At 43.2% G+C, this 23,131-nt stretch overlaps 2 protein-coding genes and 1 long non-coding RNA gene across 4 annotated transcripts in view; 1 reads left to right on the forward strand and 2 right to left on the reverse strand.

Annotated features, from left to right (window-relative positions):
* Positions 1-2,831, forward strand: part of CNTRL (centriolin) — a 37,713-nt gene extending 34,882 nt beyond the window's left edge. Inside the window, exons 40-44 of the mRNA XM_075519456.1 lie at positions 173-448; positions 558-620; positions 1,192-1,395; positions 1,739-1,846; positions 2,446-2,831. Of these exons, the coding sequence (XP_075375571.1) occupies positions 173-448; positions 558-620; positions 1,192-1,395; positions 1,739-1,837 (642 nt within the window). The 3' untranslated portion in view covers positions 1,838-1,846; positions 2,446-2,831. The remainder of the gene's footprint in view (positions 1-172; positions 449-557; positions 621-1,191; positions 1,396-1,738; positions 1,847-2,445) is intronic.
* A 919-nt stretch (positions 2,832-3,750) lies between these two features.
* Positions 3,751-21,659, reverse strand: RAB14 (RAB14, member RAS oncogene family). 2 transcript variants are annotated; one of them, XM_075519354.1, is made up of 8 exons: positions 21,460-21,659; positions 12,426-12,484; positions 11,016-11,069; positions 9,315-9,492; positions 8,100-8,166; positions 7,119-7,206; positions 6,760-6,790; positions 3,751-5,871 (listed from the first exon to the last, which is right to left on the reverse strand). In XM_075519354.1, the coding sequence occupies exons 2-8, from the start codon at positions 12,475-12,477 to the stop codon at positions 5,694-5,696; spliced, it is 648 nt and encodes a 215-aa protein (XP_075375469.1). In that variant the 5' UTR covers positions 12,478-12,484; positions 21,460-21,659; the 3' UTR covers positions 3,751-5,693. The 2 variants fall into 2 exon arrangements, with proteins under 2 accessions (XP_075375469.1, XP_075375468.1); XM_075519353.1 differs by lacking the exon at positions 21,460-21,659 and adding an exon at positions 20,993-21,126.
* On the reverse strand, positions 13,201-20,726 carry LOC142418227 (uncharacterized). Its single transcript, XR_012778222.1, has 2 exons — positions 19,604-20,726; positions 13,201-18,168 (listed from the first exon to the last, which is right to left on the reverse strand). It is a non-coding gene; the product is annotated as an uncharacterized LOC142418227 (long non-coding RNA).
* Positions 21,660-23,131: the final 1,472 nt, after the last annotated feature.

A 23,131-nucleotide genomic window follows, 5' to 3' on the forward strand; every position in this document is an offset into this window, starting at 1 on the left:
GTTAATGTCAGAATTAGGGCTGCATCTGTTCAGAGGTTTTGTGATTTCTGATTGCGATAGTCAAAATGCAAACATCTCAGAAACAAGCTGCGTTCGGTTATACAGGAAAATCCCTCGGGATTGATGCATTTGTAACGTTACAGCAAAACAGTGAGACTGTTCTATGATGTAGGTTAAAACTCAAGAAGACCTGGAAAAGAGACAAAGGGAAATACAGAATGCAGCAACGTTGCTTAAACTGGAGGTTGAAGATGAAATTAGGATGGGGTTTGAATCTTCAAGCCCATCTTCTCTGGAACCATTGGAAGATTTGGAAGCATCTTCTGAAGGAAAGGGAAGTCTGCAGTGTGAACCTGATAACTTAGAGGAGGCTGGTCCGTTTGCTGCTGCTGACAAAAGACTCCTCTCATTGCAAGAAAAGTTGAATTTTTCTAAAGTCTTCTTAATGGTAAAATGCCTTCCAAAAGTAGCTGCTACTCGCGCTGCAGCTGAGCCTGTCGGTATTGGTACCTTTAGCTGTAACGCTCCGTTGCTGAATGTGCTTTTGTTTCCAAAAGGACGAACAGTGGCGCGGAGAGGCTCTCCGAGAGAAGCTGCAGCATCATGAAGATCGGCTGAAGGTGGCACCTCTCTTCTGGTCACACCAATATGTCCATTGGGTCCCTCCTAAAAATAATCTGAACACCCCAGCGTGGGGGATCCTTCTCCAGCTCTGGTGTATCCACTCCGTGCATAATGACTAGCTACGGTGTATCTCTGGGTGGGAACAGTAAAAGAAAGCCTAGCAACTGCATGCTGTATCAAGATGAATAATTTTAATTAACAGTTAATTGGATTTTTGAGTATTCTAACATGATTCCCTCATTTACATCATACTATGGCATATGAGCAACATGACAAATGACAGTTCAGGAGCAGTTTAAGTACAGGTGGTGGCCAAGTTTAGTTAGAACTGATCTGTTGCTCTCTCTTCAAGCAGTTCATGATAAAGGCCATAAAAATAGAGCTTATTTCTGACTTGGGAGGAGGTGAACTATTTAAAAATAATTTGCAAACCCATTGCCATCTGCTTGTGGTTTGAGACTCTACCATTCTGTCCCTTATGGCTTGACTTTAAGGTCATCAGACTTTTTAAATACAGTCTTGAAAATTACACGAGCTGGATATAAATAGAACTAATGATGTATTTAGGCTCAGCTCCGGCAGTGCATGTCCAAGCAAGTAGAAGTATTAATCAGAGGAAAGCAGCAAACAGAAGGCACCCTTCACAGCTTGAAGCGACAGGTTGATGCACTGGATGACCTAGTCAGCAGCACTTCTTCGGACTCGCAGTTTCTAGCCCAAAGCTCAAGTCTAGTATCTCTTCATGATGCTCTGGATTTAACAGAAACACAGGTAATGCTCTGTGGCATACGGGAATTCTGGGTTTGTGGTTTTTAGTAACTTTTAGCTTGCTGGTAGTCTACTACAGCCATACGCTCACCATCATAGAGGCACAGCAGGGGTCTTCTGAAGGTGGGGGGATTGTACTGGACACTTAGCTGCTCTGGCAGTAGCTAACTTGTTTGAAAAGGGTAAGTTTTCCTCAAAGCTGTTAGGTTTGTGGGGTTTTTTTACTTTGTCTTACCTTTTATTCTTTACAATCCAGCTTTTCCTTTTGTTTTTTAAAGATCAATATGACTCTGCTAATTGAAGACATTAACTTATTGCTCAGATTTACTTTTACCGCTTTTTCCAGGCTACTCTAAGGAGACTCGCACGCTTCCCCAGCAGGCCAGCAGGCGTTTCAGTGGTGTCTCAGACGTTGCGTTCCTGCTCGCGAGGCATTTCGCAGTGAAGCCCAGAGGTGAGGCATGACCTCAGCCAGTCGGAACTCCGTACCGAGTCACGCGTGTCTTGAAGGCGGAGGCTTGTGGGCAGAGGTGGTGGTAGCCCAAGGGCAGGTGCGGGCGCAGGACTGTTCTCAGAGGGTGTTGTCCCTTCCCAGTGACGGCATTCCTGTGGTTGGGATCCTGGCACTTGCTGCTGGTTTGGCGCTCAGATGTGTAGTTTCAAACAAATTGTGGGTGAGAGCTGCTTGTAAACTCTTACATGAGATGGAGAAGTTACTGCTGTGTTGACCAGCGTAAATGTTAAGCTACTGCCATCCTTGATCTTTCAGCAACACTTTTCTGGTTCTAATAAATGTATAGCCTAGCATCTAAATTTCAGTAACCGCTAGTTGCAATACCAGCCTGCTACTTAAGTGTTCTTTTGTAATGATTTAAGTTAAAAATATATTACTTCAAGAGCTGCCAGCCAGCAGGAGTTAAGCAGTCTGTCAGGACAGGCGAAGCCCCCACACAGCTGTAGCTGCTGCCTGTGCTGTGCAACAGCCGGAACAGGTCAGACCGCGTGAGCTTCCCCTGGCGTGGGGCAGACCCGCTCACGTCAGCTCTCTTCGAGGCAACGCCCGCTCTGCAGACAAGTGCCATCGGTTACCACCTTCAAAGACTTCTACCTCACGATTTTGTATGCCTTTTCTAAAAAGGCATTTGCCACCACTAACAGCTGGCTGCAGGGCCTGTGCAGCGCTGTGAAGTTTTTGTACAAGGAAATAACTGAGCTTTATGTATATAAGTTGTTTTTTTAAAAAACTATTTTAAATGGGGATTTAAATGTGTCCAGAACTTCTATTTAAGTGTGTTTGTTGGGTTCCACTGTAAAGAAAACCTTCTACCAAGGACAGAGTTGTCCATTTACCTGTTGTCAAACGCATGGATTGTTTTAAATACAATTACTTTTGAGTACTTGCTTAAAATAAACATCAGTGACTGATGCTTTTACCTGTGGCTGTGATGCCACGTTGTTGTTTTCAAAGCTGCTCTCAAGGCTGTGCCATCCTCCACGAGGACAGCGCTCAGCCCCTGTGGCTCTTCCTTGCAGAAAGCGAAGCTTGTCCAGTATCAGTACTGACGCAGTTGGAACCGGTACTGGCTACAGGTTGTAAGCGTTCAGCTGCCCATGCTCTGCCCAAGGCTGCGCTGGATCCTGTTTCTAAAGCATGTGGCTGTCGTTACCAGTTCTGTAACAGAGTTCCAAGTGATTAGTAGTGGAAAAACCACTTTGTAAAGCCTTCAGGCAGCAGGAACAAGGTACCACAAGACACAGGACATGCTGCCACGCATAACTCTGCACCTTTCCTGCTGGAATGGGAAGAGATGTTCTGCAGGACACAGAGTGACTCTTTCCCAACCCTCTCTACCCTTTCCATCCTGGCAGGCTTTGAAATCATTCTCAAGCTTGCCCTTTCTCACCCACAGCATTAACATACACCTTTTCAGCAGGTGTCACCCGGCAACCACGTCACATTTCACTAGGAATAAGTGACACAACCCAGCTCTGGCCCTTTGGTCAGGACTCAGCACTGGTCTGTTACAGCTTAAGGACCATTCTGGGCAGTAGTAGAGCCTGGCAGACCCCTCCTGTGAAAAGCCTGTGAAGTTTCCACCACTTAAGGTCCACATAAAGGTTAAACACCAGCAGTTAACACCCAAATACCATCACTACAAGGAGTCCTTGCATAACCTCAGGTAGCACTCGCATTCCTCTTCCGCCAGTTTAAGGGGATGCTTTTCTGGAGAGGCAAGGCCCTGCAAGGCAGCTGCTGCAGTGGGTGGAAAACAGCCTCAGACTTTTGGAGTGAGAACAGCTCCAAGGACCGAGCCCCCTCAGCACTCACCCCAGAGGCAGGCAAATAACACAAGCCACTGTAGTTTATCTAGATACAGGTACTTTATTTACAAATATTTAGATTAATAGCATTGTTACATCAAATGAGGAGTACAGCAGTCTGAACAAATCCTTTCTGTGACAGAAACAATAAGACCTGCTGTAACTTACTCCGGGAGTACAGGTATTGCACCTCAACAAGCTGTAGTCATTAGAACATTTACTTCACATCAGCAGCAGGTCGTGGTCCCTGGGCAAACCCTTTGTGGTGCAACCTCGGTTTAAGCAGGATGCGTTAGCTGTAGATCTTGAACATACCCATCTACTTAAGAATATTAGTTAAAAAAAGGACTAACCAGACAAAACAAAGGGACAGCGCACAAGTTACCCAAATCCTATTGTCTGCACATTCCAGTTTTGGCTTTTATTTAACATTGACTGTACAATACTCTGGTACCACTGTTTACTTACAAGTCTGAACAAGTCTAGTTTTAGTGTCTAGAGAGGGATTTTAAGACTACTTTGTATTTTAAACCCTGCAGTAAGACTGAAGTCGGACATTTGATCACAGTTAAGCACTTAACCCCCTTCCATTTTTAAACCATATGTGATGTTTTCCAAGTGAAGCTTCATGTGAAATACAGCAGTACTGCATGTTGAGCCACACAGTCCAGCCTGGACCCACAGTAAACCCATGTGCAGCTCAGTAACCTCCACCCAAAATCTCCTCTCCACACAAGCACTACAGGTTGTGTCGCCCTGTGAGGGATGTACTTGAAAGCTTGATGAAAAAGCCCAAGTCTTAAAAGAAACCTTCACACGGGACTGTCAAAAAATACAACAGTAGTTAAAAATCCCTAGAGAGCACACACCTTGTTCTGACTGTCCAGTTCAGCCTCCGACCATTCAAAAAGTTACAGGTATAAAAGCGTAAGATGTGCAAGAAAACCAGCCTTCGTATACGATGCAAGGCAGGTGATGAAGCCCAATAATGCAAAACGCTTACAGAAGAGAAAAGCAGGTTAGCACACTGCTGATTGCACGGAACAGGATTAATAAAATGGCATAGGTATACCACAGTGCAAAGATGAGAGACAGATTCCACTAGTGTTAGTTTCTGCATCGGGATTAGAGTTCCCCCAGCACAATGTCCACTGTCGACACAAGGAGTTAAGCCTATGTTGGCGAGCTGCAGCCACATCTATTTCGGTACTAACGGGGCGGTGTGGTCACACATAGGTCATACTGTACAAACGGGCATCTTCTTATATACTGTTCTAATGCCAGTCATCGTTTTCTTCATTAAAATCATATACACAGGATGTATTTAACTGTTAGCTCAGTTCCTTCAAATTTTATACATATTTACGTTCTGTTAACAAAGGTAAAGGATAAAAGTGGCAAAAAAATATGACGTAAAGCTACGAGCACAAGAACGAATGGATTGTTTCCCTGTGCAAGTTGCACGCTCCTGCGCCAGCCCACCCCTACCCCCAGGACACGCCACGGGGAATCCTTTCCACAAAAGCACATAGTTACAGAGCCCCTTGCTACCCTCGGAAGTCATTTCACAGCAAAAACTCATCCTTTACTATGGACAGCTCTAAACAGTTGGGAGGTGGGGAAGAAAGGCCAAAGAACCATAAAATTAAACCGTACAAGACAAAGCCCTGCGAAAGTGTAAAATCATGAGTCCAGCATCAGTGCTCTGTTTAAATTATGTATCGGTGACACTATCACAAGGACAATCAAGGAAAAATAAAACTTCTAGATTTACCATGCAGGAGAGGTTTTATTACTCTACTTGCCTTTGATAACCTGATTACATCTAAAGTTGTTTAGCAGTTTAGTACTGTGTTAAACTTGTCTCAGAGTTTTAATTAAACCCAATAAGATGTACAGAAGACAGGGAAGCAGTCAAAAGCACCGCTTCCAACAGACAGAGGTGAAGGGTCAGAAATGGAGCCACGGAACAGAGGTCACTAGCAGCCACAGCCTTCTCTCTGGGGCTGGGGTTCACTGGTTAGTCGCCCCCCCTGCGGAGCTGACGGTTTGTGCTGTACACCAGATTCTGCAGCATTCAGATCCAGGCTTCCGTCTTGGATGTTCTGGTAGATTTTCTTGGCAGCCTCCAGGAAGGCATCCTCAACGTTCTCTCCACTATGAAGAGAGCAGCAGGCGTTATTTAGGTTACACCTCAAAGCAATGCAGGTTATGGAGGCAGCTGGCGAGAGACCCTTGCTGGGATTTGACAGGTCACCGAGTAGAAGCAGTTGCTACCCTGCCCTCTTACATGCAAGAAGAGCTTACAGCGCTTAAAGACATCTCACCGAGTTTGATAACCTATCCTTGGGACAGCCCTTGACAGGGCAATTCACTCCCTAGCCATTAAACCTATTAGAGCTAGCCAGGAATAAAAAATACACACCCAGTAGCAAAAACAAGCCAAGGCATTGAGCCACATGCACAGAGCAGTTTTGAAAGAGGCTGAAAGATAGGGGAGCTACTATTAATCAAAACCTTTTCATTAAAAGGTTCCATGAAGACAGGCGCCAGTTGGAACCACATTTACTGGTGTCACTGGGAGTCTGGACCCTTGCATTCCAACAGGCTCCCCAGCCAACACAGCCGATCACAAGTACAGTGCGGCGATTCCTCTCAGTGACCAAAGGGACTGGCTGTTCACTACCGAACTTGCTTACGGCTCAAAACATCCGAGGGAAGGAACGTCTAATTGGGAACCACTCTTACCCACATGTACAGATTCTATGCTCAAATGATGTCCTAAAACCAAATTAGTTCACCGGAATTCAACAAGTCTTCGCCTGAAATGTAGCGAGAGGTCTCATTTCCAACTCACCTTCAGGTCAAAGCTGACATGACTGAAACCACTACACATACCTTACCCTCTAAGGGAACTCAAAACCACTGGTTTTTTTCACTTGTAAAACCCTACTATGCCTGAACCCTATTGGCTGTAGTCATAACCAATATATTCCTCTTAAACAGATCACATCTGAATCGTTGTTCTAGACAAAAGTAACTTACGTTTTTGCACTCGCTTCAAGGAACAATAAACCTGTTCAGAAACAGAGGTTTAACAGTCAATGCATAATATACTTCAAATAGCCCTAAGTCAGTCACATCAAGACCTTCAGATCAATAGTGCAAGACACTATTTTAGTACTAAACAGTATTTTTTGACTAAGTTAAGGCATCAGTACACAAGCTGGATTTCTAGAACTAAGCACAGTTAAGAGTTAAGCCAGACTATCTGAGGCACAGCAGAAATTTGTACATATAATTACATTACTTTGGAAGCACAAGCTTGCAGCTATCAATGCTGAGGATTCACTTTAACATCCCTATCTTGTAGGAAATGTAACAGCTCAAGAAAAAACACACACCATTTTCTTCAGCAAATTGTTTGGCTTCTTCATATGTAACATCCCTCTGTGCTTCCAGATCTGCTTTATTTCCTATGAGGATTATCACCTAGTTCAGAAGAGAGAAAATTAGTCTGGGAAAGAGCTTATTAGCTTTTTCACTACCACCCTCTTTATTAAAAAGATGAAAAAACAAAAGGAAATATGGAGAAAAGTTTAACTGCAAAACCCATGCCTCTTCAGGAAAACACTCCTCCAGCAGTGCACCCTCCATAAAGTCAGGAGCAGCATCTCCAGCTGTCACTTTCAAATGCTTTAGGCTGTCTCATGACATGAGGTCCTAAAAGGCAGCAGCCCTACTCTTTATTCAAGAAGTTTTACTTCTTGTATTTGTTTAATCATCTGCTAATCCAGCCAGAATCTTTAAGTTTTCTTTCATCACAGCAGAGTCTTCCCGTGAGCTTGGTGCTGAAGTATTTTAGGGGCATTCAGAAAGAGACTGACAGACAACAGTTTTGTGGCATGGTCAAAGAGACACAGACGAACCTTCTGCCCCCATCCCTCCAGAAGACCTGGTCAGCTTTTGCTGAAGATCCAATTTATATTCCTATCTAAGGCGAGATAGCATTCACCTAATTCCTACCACAAAGCAAGAAGAAGTAGTAACAAAAGTTAAGGTTTGTTCAGAGTTAATCACAATTTTATCTCCAACTGCTGCAAACAGGCCCCTGAAAGGTGAGCAGCACAACAAGACTTTTAGAAGAAACCACTGCTTTCCTGCACAGGAGCCTACGCTCTTCCTCCAGCTGCAGTAAGGGAAGAGAGTCACTGGTATACTGCAAAACGGGGACATCAGGATAACTCAGAGCTAAGTAGTTGGGAAAACACAGGCAGCTTATTTAAGAGAACACTGCTACCACTGCAGACGCTTTGGCCTAAGCCTTCCACCTCTTGCTTAGAGACAAGCAATCTTGCTTTCAAGCCAAATAAAGTCCAACTTACAGTATTTGGATTGGTGAGGTTCCTTGCATCTGTCAGCCAGCTGCTTAAGTGATTATACGTACTTCTTCTGCAAAGAATCAAGCGAGTACAGTTTTAGATACAGTATTTTTTTAAAATATGTAAGTGCCAACAGCACAGTCAGCATCCATTAAACTCACTAGCATCTGTCATCCCTGTTCTTCTCCCCAGCCTCAAGACAAAGCAGCCAGCCAGCATGTTATTTGGCCTCAGACCAAGATTTCAACAACTTTAAACCCACAGAGCAACTCATACAACACAGGTGGAAAGAGACCAATTCACACTCCAGGATGCAGTAGCTTTGCTGTCTTCACAAGGACGACATTTGTATCATTTTGTAAAGAACACATTAAAGGATTTCCTGTCAAATACTCTTACGGAACACCATACGGTAGAACAGCACTTTGGTAACAAACAGTGCATAAGATGATTTATGTTCTACTCAAGATTTAAGCAAACAGGAGATATACCTATATATGCAGAAAAAAAGAGGTGCTTAAAGAATATCAAGAACAGCCCCAGTGGAAGATGGGAGACGTGAAAGCAAAAGTATTTCATGTTGCACATCTGATTAATTATTCTTTTATAGGTGAAAATTAAAGATGCTGCTAAAAGGAAGACAGGATAGCTTCTACGCAGTCTTGTTCTGTTGGAGGACTAGCCCGTGAAGAGGCCCAGAAATCAGACTTCTCCAGTGCTCTCATCTATACAGAGTCTGTTCAGCACGTTTACATAGCCCACTGCAACAGAAGTAACAGTCTGTCCTGTGCCTACTCTAAGAATATTCCTGCCAGGTAAGCAGCAGCATCCATTGCCTCCCAGGAAGAGAAAAATCCACATACCGAAGAGCAGCTTTTAAGGACAAAGCCAGTTCTTTAAGCAACTTCAAGACAGGCAGTCAAGGCCTGAAATGGCAAGATGCTCAGGTCTGTCAGCAGTGAAGTCTTCCAAGAGAAGCAGCTCACATAATTCCCTACGTTTCATTTTCAGCTCTTTAAATACTTAAAGCATTTAGACAAAGAAGTGTGGTAAGCTTCACACAATAGGATACAAATCCATCCAGACAGAGACAAAGTCCTTTAAATCTAAGTCAAGGGGACAGACAGACAAGACAGTACATGCAAGGCTGTGGTATCCAAACAGGTTGTCAAGCACACAGAGCTACGATACAAGATGCACCAGTCCACAGCACCTTACCTGGTAATGTCGTAGACCATGAGAGCTCCTGCTGCTCCTCTGTAGTAGCTTCGTGTGACAGCCCTGAATCTCTCTTGCCCTGCTGTATCCCAAATCTGTAGTTTAATTTTTTGGCCACTAACTTCAATTATTCTTGTGCCAAATTCAACACCAATTGTGTGGGGACAGTCCGCCATAACTGTCATGAAAAATAAAAGCAAAGATCAGATCTTTCTAGTACAAGGTCTCCTTGCTACAAAGATATTACTATCACCAGTTTTCAGGTATCTTTAACAGATTTTCAGTCTCTAAGAAAGCATTTTTACAGCTACAGTACCAAAACTGCATCACTTAACCAGAAATAAAATTAAGTATTTCCTCAACTGTTGTTATTTTTAAGAACAGTTATAAAATTCCTTGCCTTCTCTGATGCATGTACACTGATGCTGTTTGGCCATATATATCAGAAGGTATCAAGTCAGTTGATTCTCAGTCTATCCTTGCAGAAACGGTTAACTATTTTAGTGCAGTAGGAAAAGATAACTTTTAGGGAATTACCAAGATACAGGTAGAAGTCAGTAACACAGCTTCAAAAGCAAGTATCCAAGTTGTTTCAGACAGGGTAATAGCATGACTGTCCACAGGAAAAAGCCAGTTTCATAAGTAGCTATCAACACAGCAAATCAAAACCAAAAAGGCATCTTTTAGTTATAAGCAGCTCATCTTTAAGAAAGACCAAGAAAATACAGAAAGGATGAGCACCTATTCAAGCTATCTACAGTTAGTGACAGTCTTGTAGTAGAGGTGTTTAGCGTGTTAGTTTGTTCGGTTGTACTGCTTCAGCTCAACACTGACAGACTAAGAACAAGACACATCCTCATCAAGAATTTGCCCGTATGCAAAGTAGTATTTAAACAACTGGCTGATACTGGATTTTGATTAAAAGCAAAAGTTAAAAAAATCCTATTTCTACTAGAACACAGGAATATTTTAAACTGTAGCTCCTACCCACTTATTGCCACATCTTGAGTAGCACACGGTAAAGACTAACTTTGTACTAAAATTAATACCTACAGGCTTATCCATTGAGTGTGAGCTACATGGAAAGTCGTAAGAGCTAATAGCCGCTGCAAACTCCAATGCAACACACATTAAGAAGAACTGAAGCTAATTCTTAATTAGTCATGATAGCATACATGAAAAAACGTTACAGCTGAGAGACTGCAGTAAGCTTTAAACACCATCACACAGGGCAGTCCCAATGTCGTGAGTCACAGCAGCTACAGAGAATGACAGTACTAAAGTCTGCAGACAAAGAGTCAAAGAAAAAAGAATCCTTTTTTTCTTTTGAAGTGCTTAAAAGCACTAAAAAAACTCCAACTGCTTGTGTTCAAGCTACACCAATCCTGAAAACATGCACATTTCAGGCAAGAAATTTCACTTTGTTCTGTATCAAAATCCCCTGGAAAAGCTGTAAAACCAGACATGGCCTTCCCACTCATCACAGGTAGGACTGACTGAAGCAGCAGTTTTGCCATTACTACCTCAACATTTTGTTCCTACATCTGCAGGAGTCAAAACAAAAATCTGGCCAAGTACCATTCAAACCCATCCAGATTAAGACAGACACCACATCAAGCTCATGCATGATAGAAGCAAAGAGGCAGGAAAGAGGGATGAAGCATACCAGTTCGAATAAATATCATTAATTGAAATACTCACACTTCTTTTCTGTAAATTGATGAAGCAAACAGGACTTTCCTACACCCATGTCCCCTGTTACAGAAAGAATAGTTAAGGCTGACACCACATCATTGTTGCAACAAGCACATTTTCTTCATCCCACATAACAAATGGTACAGAGACAGGCAACCATTCCTTTCTCAGGTCTAGTGGGCAATGTTCTATACCTAGCTACAGTCCTTAAATTTATCAACTTTTGCACTATAGTTTTGGTAACAGGTACAGAGTTGCAAGCAAAGGTGAAGCAGAAAACTCAAAAGAGAAGAAGTCAAGCCGTATTACTGATTTTACAAGTGTATTTCACAAGGTTATGAGAAGCAGACCTGTAAGAGACTGAAACGTAAAATACACCTTTTGAGTGTTTGTCCTGCTCCTGTCTTACTTGCAGTTACTGTTAAGGACATCAAAAATACTGACAACCAACCAGAACACACCAAGAAATTGCTTCACTTCCACTGATCCACTTACACAATGCCAATAGTGAGAAATAGCAAGATCTTTTAAGAACCAACTTTTCCACAGGCTGAGGCTGTCACAGCAGCCTGACTTACAAACCATTACAGTAAGATTGCAGATCACTTACATCTACACAAGATCATTAAGAATTAAACAATTAACAGCAAGACCAGTTCTTCCAGGATAGTAATAAATACAATCAAGCCCCGGACTCTAAACAGCTAGGGATGCTGCAGCTAAAAGCAACATTTAAATACAAAAATATAGCTTGACAGAGGTTTATAAGCCTGTCTAAAGCAATGGATTCTAATTAGTACTTCTGTCTTCAACATAGATTCTAAAACCTTTGAGACTAATGATGCAGAGGCAGTCGAAGCGCTATAGCAAATCTGAACCAATGCAACATCCCAGTTGTGGCAATTAAAGTTTTTCCCATTTCTAATGGATTTAGTAATTTTTCTAAATATAAACTTGATTTAGGGAGAAAGGGACACATGCACATGTTTTTAGAATGCCTTTTTTTCTAGTGCTGTGCAGAAGACTAAGCATTATGGCCCTAACAGTGAAGATGTTCAAGAATACTGAAGTACATGTGTCAAGAAGAAGAGTTATTTTTAACAGTAACTCAGCAATAAAGTGAACTCAGAGGCACTGGTACTTGCCCTCACTCCCAGTTCACCTGCCACAATCACACAGCTCTCATTCTGGGGCACAAAAAGGCATTTGCCTTTATATTGTCAGCTCCTAAAGCTTTAGAGCAAGCACGGCAATCTGTAAGGGACTGAGGCTGGACAAGTAACTATTGAAAAGAATCACAATTATACAGCAAGTAGCACACACAGAAGTCAACAATAGTACAGCCACAGGGTTTGCAGGTAGGCCATCATGCATATACACATTGATATAAACAGGTGTGTGCCCAGTGATACTTACCAATAATGATGTACTTAAAGATGTAGGAATAGTTGTAAGGTGCAGTTGCCATTGTGGCACTAAAACAAAAAACAGAACACATCAGAACCGCTACTTGTTCACCAAACTCAACCCAATTCATGCAATTTACTTCATATAAGCAAACAAAACCCCCTTCCTCTCCCCCCCACCTATCCTTTCATCCCACAGTTGAAGTTTCTATGTACTTCCCCACAGTCACTGAATTAGTGCCAGAGACATTCAGCAAAACTCCCATATCATTTGCTCTGAACCCCTGTCAGTAAGGCCTCTAAGTACAAACATGCTCTGCATAGTATTGATACTCATTCAATTTTATACAGAAAGACTTAAGCTGTTGAAAAGCTCCAGTAGCTTCTTGCTTTGTACAGAGTCAGAGTGGACCAGCACTCGCTAGCCAAATACCTGATACATGAACTGAAAATAAAATCTGACTCCAAAAGAAAAATCTGAAGAGGTTTAACAAAACCAGCAATTTGGAACTATTACCTCACACTTTTGAGACTTGCAACAGGAACAAAAGAAACAGTGCAGCTTGCATCAAACAGCTGAGAATTACTTAAAAAAGACAGCACAAGAATGCTGTAGTAGCCATAACTGGGGTCAGGACTGCTTGCTACATGCCTATGTTAGAAAAGCAGTACAAGCCACAAATCAGATGTTCAGGAAGTTAGTTAACATCTCTGTGGCTTTGTCAGCATAGTATTACAGCAAGGTTTAGCAGTTTTTTGGTTGGTTCCCCCCCCCCCCCCCCCCCTTTTCTTAAATACACCTCACTGATCTGGTAAGATCTACTCACTAATCTATGGTCTATAGCAGATTTAAGTGATAGTCAAAATTAGATTGGGGTAAGTACTTCCAATATTCCAGAGTTTTCCTATGCTTTCCTAGATGTAGGAGGAATTAGAACTGGCTTCAGCTGTGTAAACCTGCAAGAGGTAATAGCTGACTTACTAACCCGTCAGTTAACCAGCATTACAAGTCCATACAGCCCAGATATTGCCAGTTAACATAAATGATGCAAAATGCCTGCTTTTAAAACCTGTCCCAGGTTTTAAGTTAAACTAGATATAGTGTGATCAGTTAAGCAAGTGGAAAATTTCTACTAGGAATTCACCATTTCCCTTCCTGCTCCTGCACGGCAGATAGCCAGCCATTAGAAAAACATGGTATTTTTTATAAAGAACATCGCTTTAGCCTAGAAAGATTTTCATTCAGTCATGTGTCATCCACATGACAAATGAAACCAGTACTGTAAAGAAATAAAAAATGCAGGAAAACTTACAAGCCTGTAACTTTTCCAAAAGCAAATTGTTTCCTCAACCACAGTTAACCCATAACAGTGAACTGTAGTCATAAGAAGGTGACTGACAACAAATCTCATTCACAGTACACAGCCAACAACCACCGCTTCACACAGCAGAGTTTTAAAGCAAACGCTCTTATCTAGACCTTGGACGGGGAACAACTCCAACAGGCAGTTAAGAAGGGTTTACTGTGTGCCAGGCGCTGATCTGCACCTTGCCTTTCCTTCATGCTTGGCTTGTGATATGGAAACTCTCAAGTCCTTCTATCCCAAGCAGTATGCAAAGCATCTATGCTACGTCCTATATATGTATATATATATACACACACACACAGTTCTATTAAACCAAGTTTAATCCAAGATAGTAAACAAAAGACAATTTTGGACAGTAATTCTTGTATGTGTTGGCAAGATAGAATTCCACATCAAGTGCTGCACAGGTTCCGAGAACAGCAATTTCAATCAAGAAAATTTTAGAGGAAACTCTTCTGCCATAGTAGAGGGAAGTCTCACGCAGCCATCCCACACCACCTTTGTCCTCCTCAGTCTCTGGCAAATAACTGCTCCGTGGACAGACCACTTCTTATTGTTGTACTGGGTAAGAATTCACATCCACAACTGAAAAATGCACTGCCCTTTACCAAACAAGCCAACAACATTACTGCCTTATTTCCTGGAAGTGGAATATTCCAGAGTTATAGTATCAGCTTCAATACGTGCACAGATTATTTTCAACATCAGCAAATAAAGATAAGTAACTGAAGTAAATTAACGTGTCATTGTGGAAACATCCAATACTTCAAATTTTCTGAACACATCTTCACGCATTATGTTCTTTCTCTTCTCCAGCATGTCCCAAGAGCAGTAACATTCAAACTGAGCATCTTCCAATCCAATCCACTTGTTCTTACAGGATACTTAACTTGCCACTTCCTTTCTAAGTAAAGCTAGGAGGACTATATCCATGGCTCAATTCAGTTTGATAGCAGACAAGGTTAAACTGCAGGATTACGGCATATGTAAGTGGAAGTACCAAAAAAAAAAAAAGCTTGAAAAGGCCAGTTTATATGTGCAAGTACTTCAGGAGGATCACATGAACTGTACTATTTTCCACAGAAAGCAGGTGGGTGCTACAGCCACAACAGAAAAAGGCAAAGACACCGAGAGCGCTAATATGCATCTAGTTTGAAAGATCTATGGCGCGTTCTGAGGATGGTAGTATCTAGTAACTTACACTGTTTTTAAAAAAAAAAATTCAGCATTGTAAACTCCCAGATAGGGAAACACTTGTATGGCTATGAAATCTGTCCTGCAGAAACCCAGGTGACCCTCTCTTCCTTCACAATACTAGTTGGCTAAGGAGTGCCAAGTACTCAGAAATACTCAAAGAAGTTACATGTTTCTGAGCACATGACTTTACAATAGTTCTGTATACAACAACTGAGGGGAACACGTCTTACTATCCAAGCTTGTAAGCAGCATCACTGGAAGGTGAGGAAAACTTTTTTTTAAAGAATGGACAAACTGGGAACTCTGTGCAGGCTATATCAGAAACTGAATTCGAAATGAGTCTCTTAGCTACAATCTTTACTGCTAAATATACATCTGTTTATTTGACAGACTGTTTTTGCTTGCTAAGATATGTCAATTTTCATTATACTCTTTAAGTAAAGAAATCTACCTATGCTATTTCAATATAAAAGAAACTGTCACTGCTTTGCAACATGTGCATCAAAATCAGTTTCCATTTCAAAGTGAGAGTGAGAAAACCATGTTAAAGAAGAAGCCACTGCCCGAGCATTCACACACCATTCAGGGAGTCGCACACACACCACCCAAAACTTTAACTGCTAGGCCCCGAGTCCCTTTGCAGCGGGCAGCTCTGTTGAGCCGACGGGTGCCCCTTTTCGACTCCTTGCTTGCACACACGCTCGCTCCTCGGGCGCTTCCTCTCCCCTCTGGCTCAATCCGAGGTTTCCCAAAGCGGAGTCTCCGATACGCTACGCCAGACGAATTTATGGAGTGGTACAGCGGTGAAAACAGCTCGAGCTGGGTGCCTCCAGAGAGGGACCCCCAACAAAGAAATCCCTGGGCAATTATACCCTTACAATTTAAGTTTCCCTCCCCTCACGAGACAGTTTGGACCAATCGTAATATTGGGGGGTCTGGGGTCTTCCCATTCTTCACTGGGCCCTTTCATTGCCTCTAGGCGGGCCGTTTCTTCTCTTATCTCTAAGGTTGTACCTTCTGCTAAGGTTGAAGCTTCCTCACCTTTCTGGTTTGCACTGTTTTTGGCGGCTTTCCTTCATGTGGCTAAGTAAAAGTTCAGTGTACAGTCGGTGAATCTGGGTGAAAGTTCACAGCTTGCAGCCTAAGGCTTCGACAAGCCTTGCTACTAGTGGTCTGTACTGGATCCCATTTGGGCTAGAAAGTGACTACTACAACACCCAAATTCTGCGCTTGGCAACAAAGTCTGCTAAGAAATGGGTGGGAAGGGAGGACTAACTTCAAGCCACGCCTCATTGTTAAAACTTCACCCTCATTCTTACAATGACATTAGGCCCCTAATGAGGTGAGAGATACCACACCCCACTGTGTGCAGTCACACACTCTCCACAGCTTAAAGAAAAAGATTATTAATAGCAATACCAATAGATAAATTCACTCATACAACACATCTAGACCTTCTCTCAAGTCCCAGGGAGTTGCTGGAGAAGCTATTGTGTCTGATAGACATACGCACTGAAAGCTTGCAGAAACACAGATGTTAAGTTTAAACACAATTTCTGGAGTTAAACTGAAAAAAAAAAAAAAAGCGCAACACTTTGGTATTACATTTATTCCAAGGGTCACGTTACAGAAAAGATTCTGAAACACTCCAAATTATTACTAAAGGTCAGGAATCTCTTCTGCAGAAGAGATGCCTTCTTTAAAAAAAAGAACTAAATAACAAGCTTTTAAACACTCAAACTCCAATAAGTATAGGCAGGAATCCAAACTGTACTCAGATCTTGGAATAAAACCGATATTCCAGAAGGACTCTGTGCTGAAGGAGAAAAATAAATGCAACAAACTAAACACAGAAACCATGGTGAGAATTCAGCCTTAGAAAACTTACAATCTCAGCATTTACTCCAGATGAAAGAAGGAAGTCTAGACAAGAAAGTGCACAACAGGATTCAGTAAACACAAAAAATATTAGCTACATGTTAATGCAAGGGGTTAATATACATTGATAGCATCAGCCATCTGCAGAAACTGGGGTTCTACCTTTGCTTCACAGCCCTCTTCCAGACATGTGAATCTTAATCCCAACGTGGGGGTTTCAGGTTTTCCTCTTGGGAGAGCAGGGGAGCAAGAACCACAGGATTGAGAAAGTTGCACATAAGTATATACAACTTGCCTTCAGCCACTGCTGACATTATACAATATGACATCAAAGTTCACCAACCATGAATTTACTGTTAATAGAAAGTAAAAGAAGTTTAGCCTGGAACCTTGGTCTACCCACCATCTTTCTTCCGGGAAAGCCTGCCAACTTAGAACAAGTTTTAGCTCCCTTTTCAGAGGTAACACTTCCCAGAGCTTAGAGCATTATTTCAGAATGGCAACTAGCCAGAGGATCATGCTTCGCTATACACAGATTGCTGCTAGTTTCAAAGCCTGTACAATTAATTACTGTACTACAGTTAGGACTAGAAATTTTACAGTGAACAGTGTCACCATAATCCATTTTCCATATACCAACTTCTCCCTTAGAGGCTTCTTTTTATAAATAAAAAGTTAAAGATGACCTTAATGAGATACTAGTGACACCTACATTTCCTCCTCTAATCAACAAGCACTACACAGGTATTTTGTCATTTCACTGAAGCATTATTTCAAGTATCAGCATACATCTGTACAAACTGAGATAAGGTTGTTCTAGGTGCATTGCTGTAACATTCTTTATCAGAGTAACATAACTGTAAATATTATATCCATACCAGCTTTTCTGAGACTCATGCAGTTCCTTCTAGCTCAACTCAAGGACATAGTCAATTTGAACTCTTCACTGGATATCACTTGCATAGAGAAATTTCATAGCTTTATGCTCAGCAAGAAGCAGGTATGTTATGAGAAGAGACTAGAACCCGTATGCACAGGTTTTATTAGACACCGCACGTGGTTAATACCATCAACTGGCTAATCCACACAGAGATGATACCTCTGAAAACCGCTATCAGCTTCAAACTCAGGACTGTCTAATTATTACAGGTTCCCCTTAAAAACATACCACTCTGCAGCCAGAGGACCACTGTTTAGTTAGTCTGAGGCAACAGGCACTTTGTATTTCATCTGGCCATCCAGGTGTTCTTTCCGTCATTCCTCAAGGATATGCAACAGGAAGGTATCTGACAGTTGAAGTCCAGTTCCCTTCTATAAAAGGTAATGCCATCATATCGTTCCTTTCATAAACTGAAACAACTTTTAAAAAGCTGTTAAGTTTTTTATTTGGAAGACAATATTAGTTGCATACAAGGGGAACTGTATGCAACCAATAATAACCATTATTTAGAACGGCTTCCAAATCCCTACACAAAATTAACAGATAGTCACACTCTTTCCCAGGGCACAATCTTCCTTCTCTTTCTGCACATTTACTTAGATGTTAATTAACAGTGAACACTGAGAAGAGATCAATAAGGGGGAGGGAAGAACTGGGGAGAGGTAGAATTGTTTCAATTCTTAATCGCACTCTTCCCCTGATGAAGACTTTTGTCAAGCACACAAAACAACACAGTCTAACTGGTACCTTACTTTAGAAGGCTGCTAGAAATACAGTCTGTAATTGCTTCAATTGTGGTCCTCTGTAAAATCACACCATACTGGAAGGTGGTAACAGTTTTGTTACCAATTAATACACCCAAGCGGTGAATTCCCGTAAGTCTGCTGTCCATAGCAAGCTATGAGGTCTAACAGAATTAAATTTCACTGTGGTTCTATTACTTCCACACACCAAGGACATTTATGTCTTCCTAAACATAAACATCTTTGCCCTCTTCAAGATGATGGCTCCACAGTCTCCCTGGTCTGTTTATTTATTTATTTTTGCATGCTTGTCTTTAAAAAGCCCTCTTCCAAGACTGATCCCAGAGAAGTTTCATTAGCAGCCTGCCAGCAGCCCGGTACTTCCTCTCTCACATCTACCTGACAACATTACTTGTTGCTGGCCAGTTCCTCACTCATTCTTCAGCTCTTCTAGAGTCATCCTCTCTAGCTCTCCCCATTTGGATTTCATTAAAGCATTCGATTAGCACAAGACAGTAAATTTGGCTGAACTGATCCTTGATCAGACAGCAACCCAGCAAGCTTCTTATGATCTGCTGTTTAAGATCACTTTGCATTTCCTTACTATTTCCATGTCCAGTTATTCTTTCTCAGAAAGCACACGAGGACAGCATGCTACTGGGCTCAGACTAAGAAGCTTGCAGCTGTGCAGAGCCCTGTTTCAAGCTGTTCTTGAAGAAATGCATTTGCTATATTCTTTAATCATGTAAAACACCTTAACTCAGCCTGAGGCCTAGTAAGTATTTCTAAAGACTTCACAGGCCTTCACTTCTCTTCCTGTATGAAAACTTTGACTTTATTTATTTTTAAATCAAGGCTATGTATCATACTATCTTCACTTTTTGATTTTCCTCAACAGCTATCCAGTCATACACATATTGTGTTAGTTATCCTTTCAATGGTTTCACATCCTGCTCCATCAAGTTCCTCCATTTTGTTTCCTAAACCTCCAGCATTTAGCTGCACACACCTCATTTCTTACTAATCACACCCTAGCACCATAGCTAAATTAAGTATTGCATACCTGTCCTCATCAGTAAGAGCACTTTCACCGATGTCCCTTCTCTCAGCCATAGTTGTTTATCCATTTGTATATCCTCATTTATCCTATTGTCCTCTTCCTATAAGAGTCTAACCTGTAGAACACGTTGGCATTCGTAGCAGGAGAAACAAGTTCCAGAGCTATCAGGTAAGTTTAGGGATAGTATATACAGAAACCAGAGAGTTTTGCTGTCAGTCTAACAAATCAGAACAACGTGCAACTGTCTGGAGTCGTCACCTTGGAAAACACAAGAAGTCACAAACACATTTTAGAACAAAATTAAGTGAGGTCTACCTCCTTTGTTGCAGAAAGATACAGCAAAATGAGAAACAATCATAAGCAGGTCCCATTAGATGCAGAGGAGTACGCAAGTAATTTTAAAAGATCTATTTACATTTTAAATCCTAGTACCTCCAGTATAACAGGTTTGTTTCAAACTGCTGTCCTTCACAGTTGCTTGGTTTTTTTGTTATTCATAAAATGGAAAAGGAAAATAGCAGCTTCTTTCTTCCACTCAGATTTATGACATTTTCAAATCCCTACAGGAAGCTAGCAAATTCCTTTTTCATCTGTATTAAACTATGTGATATTTAGTTATTAAGTCCCCCAGGGGTGAGGTATTCTTCCCATTCCTGAGCAATGTCCAAGCACACAAGGCCCTCAATCCAAACCATGATAGAAACCAATCCCAAAACCAATGCATTCCATACGATAATATCTGGCTACTGGAAAAGTTAGACTTCTGACTTGGGGTTTGAAATTATTTAGGATATAGACAACTTGAGTAAGTCTTGTTCAAAACGGTATTTTCATCTCTGTGAAAAAGTGTCACACACAACATAGAACCACTCTGTTTCAGAAGCCTAGAAAGCAAAGTCCACATCAAATAACCTCCAGAGCAATAAAGCCGTTGCCAGAGAGACCCCAATGCAGACAGACACCTTTTCCTGGCTTTACTGCAAAAATAATTCAGTACAATTTTAATTCAAGACCAAGGTATCCACAGATGTTATAGAAACCTTAAGAGTGTACTGCAAGCAGGCGACACAACTAGGTGAAAGAACAGAACTTCATTCTTCTGTTCAGCCCAAATAAGCATTGACAAAAAAAAAAAAAAAACCAAAAAAAACCCCCACAAAAACAGAGAACAAGTCTAGAACACTTTCATTACTTTCTGGAATAGGAAGTGGCATTCCTCTCAGCCCTCATGAAAGTTGGTTTTTTGTCAAAGCTCATGACAGCACGGGTCAACGTAAGAATCAAAAGTACAGATAACGCCGCACACCGGCCACGTACACGGCATAATATATACATGCAGTAAACATCCTACGTGCAACAGCAACCATTAGTAGGGGACTGACATATACATACCGCATGTGCACGAGTACTTGATGGTGGCGTGTTACACAGGGAGTGTGCAGTGCAGAGGAGGGATGGGAGGCGGTGGCGACAAACAGTGCAGCAGCGGCCTAGCTCCTGCCCAGCCAGCCTCACCCTCCTCGGCCAGGCGGACTAGCGGCCCCCTCCCCTTTCTGCCTGCCGCCGGCAGCGAGGGCGGCCAGACCCGCCGAGGCCAGGGACCAGCCCGCACCGCCCGCGGAGGTGGGCAGCGGCACGCTGACGGGGAGCGCGGCCCCCATTAGGCCCCGGCTCCATGCAGCAGCAGGAGGAAGTGTCGCCACCTGGGCCGGGTGGCGGCCGAGAGTCTGCCCCGGCCTGCCGGCGAGAGGGCGGCACGCCCGCCCGAGTGGAGCCCGCCGGCGGCCGGGCACCGGCGCGGGGCCTAGTGCTCTAGGCCCGGCCGGGCGGAGCGGCGCCCCTCCCCAGCTCCTCCGTACCTGGGCTCGGGGAGCGGGTGGCTGTGCAGCGTGGCTCTGTCGGCGGCAGCCCGGTCCCCCCTGCGGGCACTGCAGCGTTCCGCTTCAGGCTAGGCAACGGCCGGGCCGGGTCTCCGCCTCTCTCCGGGCTCCCTCAGGCTCGGCTCCGCTGGCTCCACTGCGCCCCCATCACCCCCCTTATCCAAGATGGCGGCGCCCCTCGCACGGGGTTTCCCCTCCCACTCTCGACGGGCGCCGGGGCTGCACAAAGGTGGGCGCGAGAGGCCGCGCCGGAACCAATCGTGGAGGCCGCGCGCCAGAGCCGCCCCGCCTCCCTGCCGGCATGCGGGGCGGGGCGGGGCGGGGCCGGGAAGGGAAGGAAGGAAGCAAGCAAGCAAGCAAGCAAGCAAGCAAGCAAGCGCGCGAGGCGGCCGCGCGTTCCCGCTTCCCGTGCCTGGGGGCGCGCCGAGGGGTGGGCGGGAAAGCGGCGGGGCGGCCGCGCGCGCGGTCCCTCAGGAGGCGCCTCCTCCGCGGGTGCCCGGAGCCCGGGCGGCTGCTCCCTCAGGGCGGCCCCGGGAAGGCGCCTCGGCCCGCAGCGCAGGGCGCTTCCCGGCCGAGGCCGGGGGCGGGGGACGCACGCGAGGGAACGCGTTAGCAAGTGAGGAAAATCCCGGCTTTCCCAGCTTTTCATGGTGGAAAAGAGAAGTGATCCGCCCGGAAGCCCCAGCCCACCAGAAAATCGTACTGCCCCTTGGCCCTCGATGTTCCCGCTTCGTAAGTCACCACTGCAGCTGCCTCCGAATTGTTACAGTTATCTTCCAATGTCTATTTTTCGATAATCTCTAGAACCAAGAACGTTAATAAAGACAAAGACTCCAAGATATTTCACACGCTGTTTAGAAAGATTACGTCCATGATTCCTGCCCTGCCTCAGAATCCCTTCAAAGCCAGTCTCGTTTGAACAACAAAATCTCTCTCATTATGTCTGAGGCACCGTTATTTGTTCTGGGGAAGATACAAACAGGAATAGCCTAGCAAGGTACAGGTACACAGGACATTTATGCTCCCGCATAGTCCAAGATCCAAAATCTCTAAGGAACTGTAGAGAGCTCTTTTTCTGTTTCCAGTTTCCAGTAAAATTAATATTATATCTTGTTTCTTTTACAATGTCCTGTGAAATGCTCTAACCAGTTTGTTAATTTTGGCTCTGATTTTTTGAAATAGGCTTTTTAAACACTTGTGGCAGTCTTTAAAGACCTAAAAATGCAAGATGCTGCACAAATCTCAGCTCATGGAATTAAAAAAAAAAAGAGTGGTTCAGGAGATGAAAAAATGTAATAGAAGTGACATTATGAAGGATTATATGTATCTCCAATTCAATAAATTTACCCAGATTCCCAGCTCAACATACAAACTTTCATTACATGAACACAGAAATTATAGAAACATTTAATCAGTTCAGATGTTCAAAATTAAGAGCGTATTAAGAAGTATTCCAGATTAATATTCAGATTTTCAGTTTTACATTGTGTTTAACCGAAACTTGGTTAAACCGAGATTGGTTCTTGGAAAGCTTTAGGACCTACAAACCTGTTAAAGGTAGTTACATCTCTATTTAAAGAGAAATTACCACAAGAGCTGCTAGAGGGCGGCCACACAGCGCGTTTCCAGTGAATGATTTATGCTTTTGACA

This window comes from Mycteria americana, chromosome 17, assembly GCF_035582795.1.
Source record: "Mycteria americana isolate JAX WOST 10 ecotype Jacksonville Zoo and Gardens chromosome 17, USCA_MyAme_1.0, whole genome shotgun sequence".
NCBI classification, from domain to species: domain Eukaryota; kingdom Metazoa; phylum Chordata; class Aves; order Ciconiiformes; family Ciconiidae; genus Mycteria; species Mycteria americana.

Coding starts and splice junctions, on each gene's coding strand:
- RAB14 (XM_075519353.1), bottom strand. Junction 11,070..12,425: donor CTTTAAGTACATCATTATTG/GTAAGTATCACT, acceptor TTTCTGTAACAG/GGGACATGGGTGTAGGAAAG. Junction 9,493..11,015: donor TCAATTTACAGAAAAGAAGT/GTGAGTATTTCA, acceptor TTTTCATGACAG/TTATGGCGGACTGTCCCCAC.